At 40.3% G+C, this 18,883-nt stretch overlaps 1 protein-coding gene across 18 annotated transcripts in view; it reads right to left on the bottom strand.

Moving 5' to 3' along the window:
- Window positions 1-18,883, bottom strand: part of RAB3IP (RAB3A interacting protein) — a 41,802-nt gene that overhangs the window by 10,835 nt on the left and 12,084 nt on the right. For 9 of the 18 annotated variants that reach the window (XR_011440207.1, XR_011440203.1, XR_011440199.1 and 6 more), the window contains 3 exons: window positions 16,795-17,069; window positions 15,867-16,125; window positions 5,528-5,623 (listed from right to left, as the gene is read on the bottom strand). Coding sequence is in view for 8 of the 18 variants with exons in the window: in XM_023643998.2 (XP_023499766.1) it covers window positions 5,528-5,623; window positions 15,867-16,125; window positions 16,795-17,045 (606 nt within the window). In the remaining 10 variants the exon portion in view is untranslated. Of the gene's footprint in view, window positions 1-5,527; window positions 5,624-15,866; window positions 16,126-16,794; window positions 17,075-18,883 lie in introns of all 18 variants that reach the window. The other 9 variants (XR_011440208.1, XR_011440200.1, XR_011440206.1 and 6 more) reach the window with 1 other exon arrangement.

The raw sequence follows: 18,883 nt of genomic DNA, 5'->3' as shown, positions 1-18,883 counted from the left end.
ACAGAAACCTCCCTTGGGCCCCAGCACCAGGGGCACCGCACTGACCGCCAGTTGGACCCTGCTGCGCCAAGACTGAAGGTGATGAAGGAGGACGTGTGACCCGCACGCCACACCCAGCTCCTCCGCAGTCAGGCGTCTGTCATGTGCTCTCACTATATACATTCACCCCATTTGTCACAGCAAAGACACACAGAAGGGACAAGTAAAAACATTATCACATCAATAACGTCACCATTTACAGGAACGAGAGCCGAGAAGCTTGGAGCTTCCAACAAAACGTCCACAAAATGACATTGTGACACTTTCATGCAGAGCAATCTAAGAAGGCAAATCAGAAGTCACCCTTTAAATAAGGCCCTAATTCTTAGTACTAAAAACATGAAACTCAAGGTATTTAATTCCCTTTTTTCCATACAGTATTTCTTAACGAGCTGACATTGTTTCCATTCTAATAATTTAAAAAAATTTGAATAAGAATTCTGGAAAAAAAAAAAGGTGGGGGATGGCACCATGGCTGAGTGGTTAAGTTCTCACGTTCTGCTTTGGCAGCCCAGGGTTTCACCGGTTCAGATCCTGGGCGCGGACATGGCACCGCTCATCAGGCCACCTTGAGGCGGCGTCCCACATGCCACAACTAGAAGGACCCACAACTAAAATATACCACTACATACTGGGAGGACTCGGGGAGGAAAAAAAAAGGAAAAAACAAAAGATCGGCAAGGGTTGCTAGCTCAGGTGCCAATCTTCAGGGAAAACAAAAAAAAGAATTCTGGATTTATTCTAAATATAATACGAAGCCTTAGGGTCTTTTAAGGAAGAGAGTGACAGGCTCTTACATTTTAAAAAGATTACTCTGCTGTGTAGAATAACCCTATAAAGGATTAAGGACGGACTGGCACAGGACACACAGAGCTCGAGATAACACCCTGCGATGTAAGAACACATATTTAGAACTCGTGCTTATGGTTTTTGAGATGAAAGGGAAGGACGGAGGGAGGAAACCAGTTCAAAGGCATGTAACAAAAGGTCTGCCGACCGTGCAGTGGGCGAGTGGAGCGCTTCACGTCGGGTTCACATGGCGCTCCCACGTGTTCATCCGCTTTTTCGGCCCTGTGATCCACCGCAGTTTATGTGTGCCCGTGAACGTGAATTTACAGACCGTGTTAGTCTATATAAGAGCAGCTTTACTATCAACGCTCTCTAATGAGATGAGATTAACCATGAAAATCTTACATGCACAATTATGCTGGTTATCTTGTATCACAGTCCTTAAGAGCTGCTAAATTTAAAGAGGTAAGCACTTTTCTTTTAAAAATGTTTCAGATTTGCTGAATTTTTCTATGATGATGAGTGGCTGTCAACAGGCCATGACTTGGCAGATATTTTCAAACTAATAAACATATCTAATCTGATCCTTCAGGATAAGTGACACCTTAACTATAAATTCAAAAGTAACTCATGCTGTGAAGAGATTATTTGTTTAAATGTTTGGAAATGGACTCTGCTTTCTTTAATAGTGAACTATGCAACTCGGACCAAACCTCATGGAGAACAATTAGAAAACATTTTTTAAAGTGAAGGTAATTAGAGAGCAAGCGAAATAGTGAAGAATTGGGGGTCCAAGATCAGGAGAAGAAGTAAACCCAGAAAAATTAGCTGGAATTTGGGGTGACTCTTCCCCTGGAGAAGGAAAGGATACAGTGAAAAGGTGTAACATACACGTAATTGGAGCCCTAAGCGGAAAGAAAAGCTGGAATGAGGCAGACACAGTATCTCAGAAGGTCACGAACAGGATTTTGCAAACTGACAAAAGACATCAAGAGATAAGCTGTCATCCCGACGCTGGAAACGGCAGAAGCATCATCTGCACGTGGAGTTGGTGAACTTCCCATAAAGGGCCAGAGAGCAGTGGCCGGCACGTGGCGGCCCAGCTGCTGAGAGCAGACACACACACACAAAGTGTGGGCGCTGAAATCTGAATTTCATGTAGTTTTCCTATGTCACAAAACATTCTTATTTTTTTCCCCCAACTATTTAAAATGCAAAAACCGATCTTAGCTCATAAGGCCATAGAAAAGTGGACACACGCTGGTTTTGCCCTGCAGACTGCAGTCTGCAGACCTCTGATTGATACAAATATTCATGACCACACTCTTACAAACTTTGAAAACAGAATTTTTTCCTATCTGGTTAGCGGTGATTCAAATGAAGAAGGAATTTTTTTCTCTTTGGTTAAGATAACATTTAAATTTAACATCTTCTGATTAATTTGGAAATACAATTTATTGGTATTAAAGAAGACATAAATTCACCAGAGAATTTTCTGGAAAAATCTTCACATAAATACCAATGGAACTGAGAATTTAGTATAATGATTTAATACAAGGAAAGATATACTTCTTCCATTTGGATCAATATATCTGCATTATGAACATCTAATTTAAAAAATGAAACTTAGATGAGACCTTCATCTGAATCATCAATTGTTAAAATGAGATTTTCAAAAACCAGGTAACATTCACATTCCTCCACTAAATAAATAAATACACACATATATGATGTTTCAGTAAGAACGAAGTATTTTTGTACTATTACAAAGAATTTTAAGCATTTTTATTATTGTCTCACTTTTTAAAACTTTTGTTCTATAACTTATGCAACACATCATTAGGTATGTTAGTGTACATGTATAATTTGCAAGGAAGCATACATGCTCTTAGAACCGTGTCTAGCTCAACAAACACGAAGGGGAGAGAGGCCTCCACGATGACTCCTTCTCTGTGGCCTGAGACAAACGAAGCGCCATTCACGATGGTCACAGTGCTTAAGCCAGGGTCAGGGCCCTGCGTCTGAGACCCAGCACTGCTCCTTAGCCCTGTATGCCTCGTTCTCCTCACAGATAAAGTGATGATAATTTGCACTTATATGCCTCATAGCATTATGGAGAGAAAACTGGGCATATCAGAAATTTACCAAAACTGGCTGACAAAATGTAAAACACATCTTAAGACTATTCATCTTTTTTTTCCATGTTAAATGTAGCCTACTTATAAAGCGTTCTTTCAACTGATTTCATTTTATATATCTCAAAATCTTAGATACTTGAAGAAAAGAAAATATGTAAAACTTCAGCATTCTTGTATTTGACTTCTAAGACAACTGTGCTACATACAAAGTATAATCATATTCAAGACTATTCATCACAGATAATAAACCGCTAAATCGAATTTACATGTTAAGTTTATCAAAACTGTGCAAACTAAATTTATTCAGAATAATCTTTAATTCTTAAATCTATACACACATATATATACATAAAACGCAAGCAAAAAAAATGTTTTCATAAGACAATGGTAATCGACATCATGAAGGCACAATCCAGACCACAGAAAAACTTTCAGAACTTTTTTTCAAAATTCACAAATAATTAGTTTAAGTACTACTTTCTTCATTGCTGAAATCATGTTTAATCAACATAAGTTCTCTCCCAGAAAGTATACATAGTGTCGAGGCTACTGACCATTGTTAGCTTAGGGACCCCAAAACTATGTTTCTTAGATCCACTCTTCCATTATTTCTGGTCCTTCACCAGAAATGCTGTAGAGAGGGAAATGCCCCTTGCTGTTGGTTTTCCTTCCACCTCACCTAACAGAGCATCCACGTAAGTACAGAGGACGGGGCGAAGCAGGGCTGAGATCCAGGCAGGAGGCAGGAAACAAAACCAACACACAGAGCGTAAACGTGTGCTTTCTCATCTAGCACACATACATCATTACGAAATCTTCTCCTAGCCCCACAATATTGGATGAAAAAGTCTAATGTTCCTGAATACCCCTTCTCTGTACAGAAATGTAGTACCACATAGCTCCTTCCCCAGATCTTCATCTTCCCACTCTTCCATCCTTAAATTTATCTTCCTCTCATCTCTGATGACTACCTAACTAAACAAAAAAGAAAAATCGGTTTTAAAGGAAAACGACCCCCCCAAAACAGGAGAGGATGAAGGGATATGAGCAGAGGGCACAGAGGGCCCAGATGTCTGAAGACACCCACTATGATGTTACTTGTAAGGATAAAACTTGTGGAATATGCACTGAGAGAGTCTGACTACCATTACACTGACTAGGAGTAATACAAAAAGAGGCTATTCAAAGAAAAAGTACAAAGAATATGAGGATTACCACAATGTAAGCAACTACACATACCTAAAGCCAAAATAGATGCTGCATAAATATAAATAATAAAAGATGAAGGAATTTTTCCCCTAAAATCTTATTACATTACAAGTTTTAAGAACAAATTTTTAGGGGAAAAAAGAAAACACTGGTAAGTCACAATGACGTTAGTCATTCTAGTAACGCATCAACACTTCTGATAAGGGATGTTGACGGTCACGGTCTTCCCTGGGGGAGGCGCCAAACCAAAGCAGCGCCACCTCTCCCTGATACTTAGGCGTTGTCAGAATGTCACGTAGCATTACTAGCATATTTTGGGCAAAGCAAGTGTGATGGTTAATTTTGTGTCAACTTGACTGAGCCACGGGTGCCCAGACATTTGGTCAAACGTTATTCTGGGTGATTCTGTGAGGGTGTTTCTGAAAGAGACTAACACTTGAATTGGTAAACTGAGTCAAGCAGACTTCCCTCTATAACATGGGAGGGGCCACACCCCATCAGTTAAAGGCCTGAACAGAACACAACGCTGATCCCCATAAGTGAGAATTCTTCCTGCCTTCAGACTTGAAGTGAACACCAGCTCTTCCTGGTGTAGAGCCTGTCAGCCTCAGGACCAGACTGCACCCTCAGCTCTCCTGGTCATCAGGCCTTTGGACGTGGTCTGGAACTACACCATTGACTCTTCTGGGCTTCCAGCTGGCCGACTCACCCTGAAAATTTGGGACTTGCCAGCCTCCACATTCACATGAGCCAACTCTTTATATAACTTTCTCTCCCGTATACACGTATCTGTGTGTGTATATACACGTATACACACACACTATTGGTTCTGCTTCTTGGAGGACCCTCACTAAAACACCAGGATGCTAAGTGTCCTGCAACGTCAATGGCGCCCTATTGAGAAACACTGCTGGAGTCGGGTGGAAACTGGGGCCTGGTGGCAGGCGGGAGATAAAGAGGTGTGACTTCTAACAAGGAGATGCACCTACGAACATGCCTCAAACCATCCCTGATCAGATAACTCCATTTTTGTAGTTTGCCATCTTTGCTGTGGGGTCATATAAAGTTACTCTAAAGCAGCCCCTAAACACTTGGTAAAATCAGAATTAAAATTTACCTCCCTTCTTTCCACACATGCATATTTAAACAACCTGGTAGCCCATAGTATTTTTTCCCTTTCACATTATTTTAAGTTGTAGACTCTACATTTCTTAAAGATTTTATTTTTTCTTACAGGACTTATAAATAAGTCTGAAGTTAAACATATTTTTTCCAAGATTCCCTCAAAAAGCAGTTCTATCAATATATAAAAATCAAGACGTTGCTCTTGGCCAAGACATAAAGGGACCCACCTCAAACAGACTAGCTGTGAGCTCCTCCAACTCCTGCCCCAGCTGGTCCCGCACCTTAGAAAGCCTCTCGCACTCTTCATCTTTTAACTTCAGCTCCTAGGAGAAATCGACCATTTTATTTTGGGTTTGAAGTTAGATTCAACAGACTATATAATCCTCACTAGTAAAATTACTACATGTTAATACTGTCCCCTCCAACAATGTTCATGTTGCAAAGCTTTATTTAGCACTTGCTATGTGGAAGACCGTCAGGCAAATCTAAAATTACAAATAATTCTAACTCACATATTAAATTTTCACGTTCGTTTCATAAAATATCCCAAGATTAAATATGATTATAGACTACATGTGAAAATAAACAATTAAATGACTTCATTCCTTTTTCCCTTAGCTTTCTCTGAACATATTTATTCCATCAAGCAAGGAATTTCTTCAATTACACTTATTCATTTCAATAAAAGTTCAGTGGGTTTTTTCCACATTTACTTTGAAACTGTTTACTTCTAGAGAACTTTATGTACCAAACTTCAATTAGTGTAAAATTTCCATTAGGGGACCACACCTATTTAACACTGCAGCCAGAGGCAAATGATACATATTTGCATTTAAAATCAAGGAGAACGCTAACAACAAAAACCACATCCTACATTTATACATGACTCCTCAACAGGCCACAAACAGATGTTAAAAAAATCCTTTTCGGGGCCGGCCCCATGGCTGAGTGGTTAAGTTTCCGCGCTCCGCTTCAGTGGCCCAGGGTTTCACTGGTTCAGATCCTGGGTGCGGACGTGGCACTGCTCATCAGGCCATGCTGAGGCAGCGTCCCACATAGCACAACCAGAGGCGCTCACAACTGGAATATACAACTATGTACTGGGGGGCTTTGGGGAGAAGGAGAAGAAGAAAAAAAAAAGATTGGCAAAAGATGTGAGCTCAGGTGCCAATCACTAAAAGAGAAAAAAAAAAAGTCCTTACTAAGATGTTAAAAATAGGTAATTTTATATGTTGCACTAAATTAATCTTTTAATCTTTTAAACTTAGAGATAAAAAAATCCAAGCTCCCTATGTACTGGTCATAATTACACTAATAAAATAATGGGTTAGTTGTGTTCTAATTCTGGTGGCAGCATAGTTTGTGAACATGCCAACCGTGATGTCAGAAGAACCAACGACTACGTCTTCCACATGACCAGGTCAAAGAACCCCCTATACCTCAGACTACGGGGTCCGTGTCTACATTGCCACCTCCCAGGAAGGGGGCAGCAGAAGGGGAAGGGACTGCAGAGGTACCCTACAAAGCCTCAGAACCCCAAAATCATGGCAAACACCCCAAAAAGAGAGGACTCTACCCTTGGAGGAAAGCGGGAGAACGAATCTGAGAACCAGCGAGACGAAGGGAAAGGTCTCCGCGGGCTCCGAGCTGCAGGGAGTGCGGTCCTGAGGAGCCCAGAGTGCTGGGGCACCGACTCCCAGGAGGCACAGAGCATCCAGCAAGAGCCCCCTCCAGGACAAGCCCCCAGGGAAAAGCTCTTGGGATCTGGAAAAAGTGCAGGATGGAACAAGAGAGACAGGGAGAGAAGGTTCAGCTATCAGAGGGGGCAGGCGTGGTGAGGTCCCAGAGGAAACATCACAGAAAGTACCGTCAGAAAAAGTAAGTACCTTCTGGCCTAGTGCTGAGCCTGGGAAACTCACAGAGACGCCGGGCTGAAGGAGAAAACCTTCCTGCGCGAGGCTCACCTCTGAGACAGAGGTGGCCACACAGACACACCAGGACAACGGGAGGGAAGCCAGGAGCGTACACCTGAGAAAGCGATGCTGGTCCATCCCACTCCTTCACAGGAGCCTCTTCCTAACAGCCCAGGGAAACCAATTCATTTAAACACAGAAAACAAACAAAAAATATGTGAAGTTCTTGTAACGAAAAACCTAAACAAAGCCAAGCCACCAGAAGGGAAAGAAAACCAGACCAGTATCAAACATCAACAGCATTTTATGCAAAAACGGAGGCACGCTTTCAAGATACTCAAGGGAAAAAAATGTGAGCTGAGGGTTCTCCATCCAGCGAGAGTATCCTACAGTGTGAGACCAGAGACAGTTACAAACTGGAAAGCTCTAGGAGCACCTCACCACGAGCATGCCTGAGTGAGCGAGGAGAGGAGTTTCAGACAATCAGGGAAAAGCCTGAGAAGCTTTAAGATTAAGGACTAGAGTTTATAATTTAACTGTAGAATTACAGCCAAAAGACGGGAATATCAGAACAATGAGGGGACAGGCCGCAGATGAGAAAAAATATTTGCAAAAGACACACCTGATACGGGACTGTTACCCAAAATGTATAAAGAACTCTTAAAATTCAACAATAAGAAAATGAACCACCTGATTAAAAAACGGGCAAAGGCCTGAACAGACACCTCACCAAAGATGTACGGATGGCAAAGAAGCATATGAAAAGATGCTCCACATCATATGTCATCAGGGATACGCAAAGTAAAACCACAATGAGATACCACCACACACCTGTTAGAATGGCCAAAATCCACAACACTGACAACAGCAAACGCTGATGAGGACGGTGAGCAACAGGAACTCTCACTCACTGCCAGTGGAATGCAAAATGGAACAGCCGCTTTGCAAAACAGTTTGGCAGTTTTTTACAAAACTAAACATACTCTTACTACGTGATCAGCAATCACACTCCTTGGTACTTGCCCAAAGGAGTTGAAAGCTTACGTCTACACAAAAACTCGCACACAGATGTTTATATAGTCATAATTGCCAAAATTTGGAAGAAACCAAAATGTTCTTCACTAAGTGAGTGGGTAAATAAACTCTGGTACACCCAGACAATGGAATACACTCAGCGCCAAAAGGAAATGAGCTCTCATGTCCTGAAAAGATGTGGAGGAAAATAAATGTATATGACTACGTGAAAGCAGGCAACCTGAAAAGGCTTCACACTGTATGAGTCCATCCATGTGACATTCTCAAAAAGGCAAAACTATGCCAGGGGTTAGGGTGGAGGGAGGGATGGACACGCGGAGCACAGAGGGTGTTTAGGCTAGTGAAACTGCTGTGTGGTTCTATAATGGGAGATACATGTCTTTATACATTTGTCTAAACCCAAGGAATACATACCGCCAAGAGTGAACCCTAATGTCAACTCAGGACTTGGAGGATAATGACGTCTCAGTGTGGTTCACTGACTGTAACAAACGTCCCCCTCTGGTGTGGGATGTTGACAGGAGGGGAGATTGTGCATACAGGAGGACAGAATACATGGGAATTTTCTGTAATTTACTCTCAATTTTGCCATGAACTTAAAACTGCTCTAAAAAATAAAGACCGTTTTTTAAAATGAGGATAAAGCTGACAAAACAGTTATGTAAATGTTATAAGCTTTAGGAACATAAACATAACATCCAAAAAAACAAAAACAGAAGATGAAACTAAAATCACAAACTTCTTAAATATTAACTGGGAGCAAAGGGATACACCTGAGGACCACACTCAATTAGTATAAACCTAAACATATTTAACACCACAGACATTAACGTTAAGACAATACTCGTAACTAACATCAAATGATAGAGGAGAAGGAAAGAGTTTTAGCATTGCTTACAGTAAGAACAAAGGCAGTGTCTGAAGAAGGGCTGAGAGAAATATCTTGATCACAGGTAACAACTAGGATGGAAACCAGACCTTCCAAAATACCAAAAGGAAAGAAGGGAGGAGGGGCAAAAGCAAACGGAGCCTGAGTGACAAAGTGTGGATCTTCACAGCACACACCTGAAAGCCATGCAACAGAAACAAGCCCAGATACAGCACATTTATCAATAAACATAAGTGGGCACAACTCACCTATTAAAGGAAAACAACTCCCAGATTGGCTAACAAAACCCACCTCTGTGCTCTATACAAGAGACATACCTAAAACAGAGTGAGTCAGACAGGCTGAAAATAAAAGGATGGGCCAAGGCATAAAACAAAATACAAATAAAAAAATAGGAGTCTTAATCTCCATATCATGCTAGGCAGAACACTGGGCAAAAATCACTAAAGACAGCAAAGGAAACTTTATGATGCTCAAGATTACGATGCAAATGAAAACTTTAAAATACTCCCAAATTCAAAACACACAAGTAGACTAAACAAAGGTCTAAACGTAGGCAGGCACTGCAGACTCCCTCAGGATACAAAAACAAGGAAGACATCGTCCTTGAGAAGCTTTGATCTGTCAGAGCAATACCAGTCTCTGAGGAAGGCAGAATTCTCCAACAGCTCCAACCAGCAACCCAGGTGGCATAAACCTCACCTGATCCTAAAGACTCCCCACAACATGCACTGTTTCCCTTTTCCGAGTGACCTCCATTGATCCAGACTCTAAAGCCAGAGTTTAATTAGTCTGATTCATTCTCGTTTCATGCCCCAGTCTGATCCATGCTCTGAACAAACTGTTTCCCCATAAATGTCTGACTGCTTTCTCTTTACACTTCGAGGGCCAACTCACTTTACCTATTTGAAGTCAAATTTGTATTTCACGTGAATACTTTTTAGAATTTGTACTTTTCATTATCAGAACCTTTTGTTACAATATAGTTATTCAAAATTCATCCCTTCAACAAACATTAATCTCGTGTCAACAATGCCTCAGGCGTTCGTCTAAGTGTTGGAGGCACAGAACAGGAGAGATGCGGGCTGTGACCCTCACAAGTCATGGCCTCCTGAGGACAGCGGACCTTCCAACAGGCACACAGGCAATCTGATCAGGACTGCGGCAATGCTGGGCACAGACCAAACAGAGCAGGAATCTGCCGAACGTAGAGCAGGAGGGAATAAATAATCAGGATGGGGAGGGGTGGAAGCCACAAGCACACGATGCCAGAAAGTTAGGCGTATGGCCCGTGCGGAGAAACCTTGGCTAAGAAGATAGGATTTACTTTAAAGGCAAGGGGAAATTATCTCAAAGGCAGTGGGAGGTCCCTGAAGGGTTTTACACAAGGTAGTGACAATCAGATTTACAATTGGAAACAATAACTTGGACAGTGTGGCTAGGTTAAAAAAAGACTGGAGACAGAGAAAATAGTCGATTACTGCAGTATTTTAGGCAAGAGACAGAGATCTGGAGCGGTAGCACTGGACAAAGGAAATCCGAGAGATACTTATTAACACAGAATCTGAGGACCTGACGATCAAGCGTGTTTCATTAAGATTTTTAAGAGAAACATTTTATACATCAAGAAAGAAAAAACGCTGTCAATGAAACTATGAGATGATGCTTTTTTTTTTCATTTGGAATTTTCATTTTATACTTATAGAAAGAACTGTTTTAAACTGATGGACATCATACATCATTCTGCTTTTTGTATCTTTCTTTTTGTTTCAATGTCATATCAAGTGAGATCCTTTTGAAGATATTTAACCCAGTAATTAAGACCAACAAATACAGCATCCAACTCACATAATTCAACTGAATTAATAACAACAGGAAAAGTTGTGACCAAGTTCACACACAGTAGGCAATGAGAACTGTCATGATCATTGCCTGGCTAACGGAACTTCTAAAACTCATACTGATTTCAGAGACATTAAAATGGGAAAAAACATACAATTTGGAATCAATGAACCATTACCATGTGTACACATCTTCTCTCCCCAACTACTGAAAAGCTTAAGGGCAGGGTCAAACCTAATTTATTTTTGCCCCTTCAGGGCCTAGTACAAAGCTGTGAGCACTTTGGTTACTCAAGAAATATTTGTTTATTAAAGAACACAGTAAATGTTTATAACATCCCTGGGCAGTCAGTGGGGCCATGCTGAATACGGATTTGGTACAGGTATGTGTTTCTGAGTGATTTCAGTGGCTGCAAGCTATTCCACTGGATTTTATTTTCCAAGTCACTTCATTCTCTTTTAAGGAAGAATAATTAAAAGGTAAAAGCAACACCTTATACCAGTAGGTCTCACATATTAGTGAATACAAGAATTAACAGGAGAGTTTACTGAAAATGCATATTCTCAAACCTCAACACAGTAAGTTTGTTTCAGCAGAATCTGGGGCAGAGTCCAGGAAGCTATATTTTAATAAAGATGCACCAAAACCCAGCTTATGCCTCAGAATTCCACCAAAGCTGTTCTCCAGCAATGGCCCGTGGAAGGCCAAGCGGTCAAGGACCACCACCCCGGGCACCCCTGCCCCCAAAACCCATGATCACGGCGACAAGTCCCCGCCCCTCACACAGCTAAGCATCAGCACAAAACTGGCTCACACCAAGGAAACGTGAGGAAAGTTACAAGGATCACTTTTAAGTCAGAGCTTTTTAGAAGCAGGAATGCCTCCTCCAAGCTTTCTTCTCCTTTCATCTCACTGATTAGATACAGATAACAATAAAACTCTAAAAGATCACAGAGACCCAAGACCAAAGAAACAGATCCCTGAGTTATTTCATAAAGAACTGCCTTCCAACTATGACCCTCTGCTATAGAGCGTTAAATGAATAAAAAGGAACTCTATTAGGTATGTCACTAAAATTAGGAGTTGCTTACAAGCAGTTAGCATGTCCTTAACTAAGAGATTACTCATGTGTGTCATTCCTACAACAGTGTAACTGCATACTCATGTACATGTTCATTTAATCAGTGAAATGTACTGAGAGCCCATTACATGTTGACAACAGAATCACAAGCAAAAACACATGCAATCCTTATCCTCATGAAGCTCAAAACTACTCGAGCTCTAGGTTTCTGTGTTGGGTTACTGGGATGGGTCAGAAAAACAATCAAACAATATAAAGAAATAGAACTTTCACTCCCAATCAAGACAGAGTAATACGAATCATACTTACCACTCCGACTGACACAATTAAAAAACTGGAAAAAATATATGAACAATGATTTTTTAAGACATTGGACATCAGACAACAAGGACAGTGATCCTCCAGAAATGGGAAACAAACAAGGTGAGCCCTATAATTTCCCTAGCTCATCACCTGAAAAGATGAAAGTATTATTAGACAAGGGTTACAAGAGCTATCAAATTGTACTTCATATGTTCAAGAAGCCAGAGGAAAGACTGAACATGTTAGACAAAGCAAGGAAAATATTAAAAAGACCCAGATCAAACTTTCAGAAATGAAAAATATAATGTCTGAGATAAAAAAAATAGACTGTATAGGATTAACAGATTAGATATTACAGAAGAAAAGAGTAATGATATTGAAGACATAGCAATAGAAACTATCCACCATAAAACAGAGAGAAAAAAGATTAAAAAACAGGTGACTAGAGCACCAGTGAGCTGTGGGACAACCTGAAGATGTCTAATGTCCTGAAACAGAAGTCCCAAAGGAGAGGAGAGAGAATGAGGTACAAGTTTTTGAAGAACTAATGGCCAAAACCTCCCAAATTCTGTGAAAACTAACAAACTACAAATTCAAGCTCATCAAATCCCACACACAGGAAACCTGAAAAGAACTACCCCAAGGCACACCGTGCTCAAAATGCTTGCAGGCAGTGATAAAGAGGAATATCACACCACACACAGAGCAACAAGGCAAGGATGACAGCTGACTTCTTGTGGGAAATAACACAAACTAGAAGACACAGGAGTAACATCTTTAAAGTACTAAAAGAAAAAAACTATCAATCTAAAAATCTTCAGCCAATGAAAATGTCTTTTAAAAATAGGCATAGTGGTTAAGTTCGCACACTCCACTTTGGCAGCTTGGGGTTCAAGGGTTTGGATCCTGGACATAGACCTACACACTGCTCATCAAGCCATGCTGTTGGCATCCAGATACAAGATAGAGGAAGACTGGCACAGATGTTAGCTCAAGGCCAATCTTCCTCACCAAAAAAACCCCCCAAAAAAAGAAGCAAAAAAAAGACCTTTTCAGATATACAACTAAAAATAATTTATCACAAGCGAACACTCATAACAAAAATGTTAAAGGATAACCTTTGAGTAGAAAGAAAATGATATGAGATAGCAATCTGGATCCACACGAAGGAATCAAGAGCACTGGAAATGGTAGCTACATGGGTAAACATAAAAATTCTTTCTTATTATTTAAATTCCTTTAAAAGATAATCAACTGTTTAACACAAAAATAGTAACAATGTATTGTGGAGTTTAAAACATGAAAGAGTAAAATGTACGACAACCAGAGCACAAAGGTGGGAGGGGAAAGACCGAAGCATACTTTTGCAAGGTTCTTGCACTAGATGTGAATAGTACCATGTTGTTAGAAGGCAGATGCTGATTATTAAAGACATATATGTTATAAACCCTGAAGCAATCACTAACTTAGCACAAGAAAGATATATAGTTAATGTGCCAAAGGAGATAAGATGAAATGAAAACAATACGGAATTAATCCAAAAGGCATAAAAGGAGGAAAAAGAAACAAAAGAGACAAAGAGAAAACAGTAAAATGGCAGATTTAAACCAAACCATATCAATATCACATTAAACGTAAATGGTCTAAACATACCATTTAGAAGGCAGAGATTATTAGAAAGAATAAAAAAGTAAGACCTAACTATATGCTGCCTACAAGAAACCCACTTTAAATAGAAAGACAAAAACAGATTAAAAGTAAAAGTAAAAGGATGTTAAAATTTTAATGATCTGGCCTCTCTTAAAACAATAACCAGAATAAAGAAAATGGCTGCTGACAGAATTTTGATTCACAAGTTGCCATAACTCAGGAAACATTTTCATATTCAAGAGTTCTTTCCAAGCTTGCGCTCTAAGTAAGCATTAATGCTATCTTGTACTCTTCATAATAAAATTCACCATATGTATGTGTTCGCACATCATTATCATTTCAATTACCTCAACAGTACCTCTACATACAGCAAATTAAAGATTTCAAAAGAAATTCCCAACTTGAGCTAAGAAATTAGCAATCTGCACTGATCAATAAGTAACCACAATGTACTCTCAAACGTGGATATATATGCTCAATAGTTTACCTCTATATAAACTGTGATTTCACTCACTACTGTGTATTAAGACAGAGTCTGAGCCAGATGGTAGAAGCCAAATACAACCAAATCTCACCAGACCCTGCCCTTTAAAGGGAAAAGATTAAAAAGGCCATTGATTTTTATTTCTCATAAAATACATTTAACCAAAAATGACTTAACACATCTGCAAGACTGTTTAACCATTAGCCACTGATTAAAGTATTTATAAAGAGACAGATATGCCGGGCATTGTACTGCAAGATGCCAGGCCCTGGGGATATAAAAATCAATGTTATGCTCTTGAGAGACAAGTCTGGTGGGAGAGGGTGAGAATATCTGTTTGCAAAATGTCATAAGATGCTGGAATTACACCTATAGGATGTTTGCCCTCTCTTCTCAATTTTCTGAACATGAATCAGTCCATTTCACCTAAGTTATGAATGTGCATATGCAGAGTTGTTCATATTAATCTTTCTACTTCTGATGTCTTCAGGCCCTGTAGCAACACCCCGTTTTATTCCTGATACTGATAATCCGTGTCTTCCGTCTTTTTTTGTCACTCTTGCTAGAGGTTTGTCAATTTTATTATTTTTTTAAAGCACCAGCACTTTGTTTCATTCATCTTCTGTAGTTTTTCTGTCGTCGATTTCACTGATTTCTGCTCTTATCTTTATCATTTCCTTCCCTCTGTTTGTTCTGGTTTTACTTTGCTCTTCCTTTTCTAGGTTCTTAAAGTGGAAGCTTAGATTGTTGATTTGAGACTTTTCCTTTCTTCTAATGTATGAATATATAGTGCTATAAATTTCTCTCTGAACTTTAATCACGGTCTCAAAAAAAGAATAAGATATGGCCACAAATTTGGGAATAATAGCAGAAATTTTAAAGACAACCAAGTGGGAAATAGAACAAAATACCAAGAAAAGTCAATTCTCCAAAGTAAGGTAGAGAAAATATTCAAACCCAGCTAAGTGGCAAAGGTAACAGTACTAAAACAACTCCTCGAAACACAGTGACTGAGACTGTATGACTTCAAGTAAATAACCATAAAGTCAGCCACAAACAAGGAGGGAAAAACCCACACACAGAACACAACCCACCAAACCTGCATTAGAGAGAAATCAAGACAGGGAGCAGAATCCAGGGGCACGAGAAGAGTTTCAGAATCTCATTTCGGCAGCTGGCACTCCTGGATGAGCTTCTTCAGTCTCAGACACTTTCACAGATTCCTAATGCTGCCCAGCGGGAGGGGAGGCCGTGCACATGTGAAGTTTAAGTGGAGATCTGCAATGGTCTCATTTGAGTTGTCCCACTCCATGGGTAAATATTAATTTTGAATATAATATATGGAAGAATAAAATATCTTTTTGCTTACCCTCTGAGCTTTTGCAAGTTCTTCTTTTAATCTTTCATAGCCCTTTTCTCTGACTTCCAAAACAGACGGGCTTCGTAAACGAGACAGACTGTCAGTACTCAACCCAAATATATCATCACTGCCATCACAAGCCTCTGTTACAGTGGCACCCTGTAAGAACTCCCTCTCTGCATTACAGGTGTCTTTTCTTGAAGTTAATTTAGTTAACCCAGCTGTGACTCCAGAGGCAGGACAAGGCGCCGGGTCTGTCACATGGATGCTGCAAAGGAGAGTTCAGAAGACATCAGCAAATGCTCAAACGGAACTGGCACAAACACACAGGTCCCAAACTGCACTAGCCAATCTGACAGCCACTATATTTAAACAACAGTGTGTCCTCAGTCAAAGCAATCACATTTCAAGTCCTTAAGAGCCCATGTGGCTAATGGCTATCACCTCAGCACAGAAACAGAACGTTTTAATCTAGAACAGGGGTCGGCAAACTAAGCACAGGCTAAACCTAGCCTGCCACCTGCTTTTACAAGGCCCCCAAGCCAACAAGGATGTTTACATTTTCAAATGGTTGGAAAAAAATAAAAATAATAATATTTTGTGGCACAAGAAAATTACATGAAACTGAAGGTTCCGTGTCCACACGTAAAGTTTCACTGGAGCCTGTTCACCCACGTCCTGTCTGCGACTCTTGCACACTTTAACAGCAGAGCTGAATGGCTGCCAGAGGCTGGACGGCCCTAAACCACATACTCTCTGGCCCTTCACATAAAAGCTTTGTGAGCCTTGCTCCTGAACGCTGACATGCACTGCTCTTCACGGGCAAGCTTACATTCTTCAAATTTTCTAAGATAATAAAATTTAAAATAAGGTAACCAAGCAAGCTGTCCATTGCTTAATACAATACTCCAAAATAAGCATTTTGATGATCTCTTACCTGACACTAGGTATTTCTGCACAATTTAAGTGTCTGGGGGATGAATACACAGGTTGTGTAGGAAGGTCGGAAACATCTAAGGCGTTAGCTGGAATGAGGGCAGAGCACAAAGCTGACGGGTGCGGCCGGTAGATGACGCCTGGTGAGGTAGTCTGCTCTTGAGTTCCCGGTTCACGCACACCAAGAAGGTCCGGAGAAGTAGGAGAAGCAAGGTTTACTTCATGGAAGCCTTCCAAGGGGTCATGAGCCATAGCAAAGCCTCATCATAAGATAACCTACGCTAAGACAAAAAGCAGGTGATTATTTTGAGACAGTGGCATTTACAATTAAATTAAGATGTGTAAATTATAAAACGCATCTAAGAGCCCATTATAAAGCATAGACGTACAACAAAAGAAATAGAAAAAAAAAACTACAATCATTTAACATTTATTAAGTGACTTCAGAGTATACATAATACAAAAGGCAAACCATCAGATTTGGAATAAACTTGAAAGTGATAGCTACGCTGTTCAAGTGAGCACAACTAGGGGCCAGCCTAGTGGCGCAGTGGTTAAGTTCACACGCTCTGCTTCAGCGGCCCAGAGTTCGCTGGTTTGGATCCTGGGCATGGACCTCCACACCGCTCATCAAGCCATGGAGAGGTGGTGTCCTACACAGAAGAACTAGAATGACCTACCACTAGGATATACAACTATGCGCTGGGACTTTGGGGAGGTAAAAAAAAAGTACAATTAATAAGTAAGGAGGAATGAATAAAAATTTGCTAGATATTTTTAAGTTTGCTGTTGTATGGGACGTTGGCTGGAACAGGCAGAAGAGACAGTAAAGCGATGCACACACAGAATGAGACCTAAGTTCAAGTAGCTGTTCTCTTCTGCCTCATCCTGACGACGTGACTTTGGATGAGTCAGTGTTTTGTCTTTTCTTTTTTATTTTGAAATAATTTCAAATTTACCTAAGAGTTGCAGAACTCTTGTATATATTACACCCAGATTACAAATCGTTAACATTTTGGAACCATCTGAGAAGAGGTTTCAGACATGATGCCCACTGTCCCTTAATATCTCAAGATATATATATCCTCAGTATGAGGACAGTCTGCTATCTAACCACAAAGCCATCATCAAAATCAGGAAGTTAGCACTGATCAATATTACCATCTAATCAACAGACACCAGTCAAACTTCACTGACTGTCCTAATACCTTCCTTTATAAATCCAGGATCCAATCCAGGGTAATGTATTACATCTCCCTAAATTTCTCCTCTGATGGGATGCGAATGGGGACAACAATACTCCCTCCTTCTCCAGGGTGCTGTGAGGATTAGAGGGGATAATCCACGGAAAGCCCCTGGTACAAAGTTCGGCCTCAGTAAACACTTATCACAATCAGCCATTAACGCTAACACGGATGCTTCCGTTTCTCCCTAAGCAAAAAACAGTTCATAAAACTACTCAGTTACATCCCGAATTTACATGAAAACTAAAACGTGTACCGCTCAAGTTTCTCACTTGACGAATCTAAAAGAAATCCTATAAATCCCTTACTGATTTCCTAGTATCTACAGAATGAAGTCCAAACTTATTAGCCTGAAAATCAAGGTCTTCTGTGACCTTGATCGGAACCCAACCTCTCTTGCCAGTTTTTTCCTTCCTACAATAGTACTTTGACAATCTTGAGTGATACCTTCCCAGAACTTCCCAAAATTCCCAAACACAAGCACCAATACAGCACATAATTACTTCATAAAATACATACTCTTAATAACAAGTGTTCAAAATGAGGCAAGTAGGGAACAACAAAGGCTGCAGTAAATTTGGGAAAGAAGAGAGCTGACCAAATATTCACATAGTTTCTCAAAATTACAGATTACTACATGTCACAGACTGGACAATCAAGATTGGAACCACTAAATCTACAAGTGCCAAATTTCAAATCCAAGAGATTTTTTTTTATTGTTTTTATTGTTGTTGTTACTGCTGTCAAGTCGATTCTGACTCCTGGCATCCCTGTGTCCAGAGGAGGGAACCCGCCTGTCTGTCTGCGCCATCCTCTCCCCTGCCCGTGCTTATCAGACAGTGCTCC

This window comes from Equus caballus, chromosome 6 (genome assembly GCF_041296265.1).
Source record: "Equus caballus isolate H_3958 breed thoroughbred chromosome 6, TB-T2T, whole genome shotgun sequence".
In the NCBI taxonomy this organism is placed as follows: Eukaryota; Metazoa; Chordata; class Mammalia; order Perissodactyla; family Equidae; genus Equus; species Equus caballus.
Note: the sequence above shows the minus strand (reverse complement) of the source record. Positions and strands in the feature narration are given on the sequence as shown.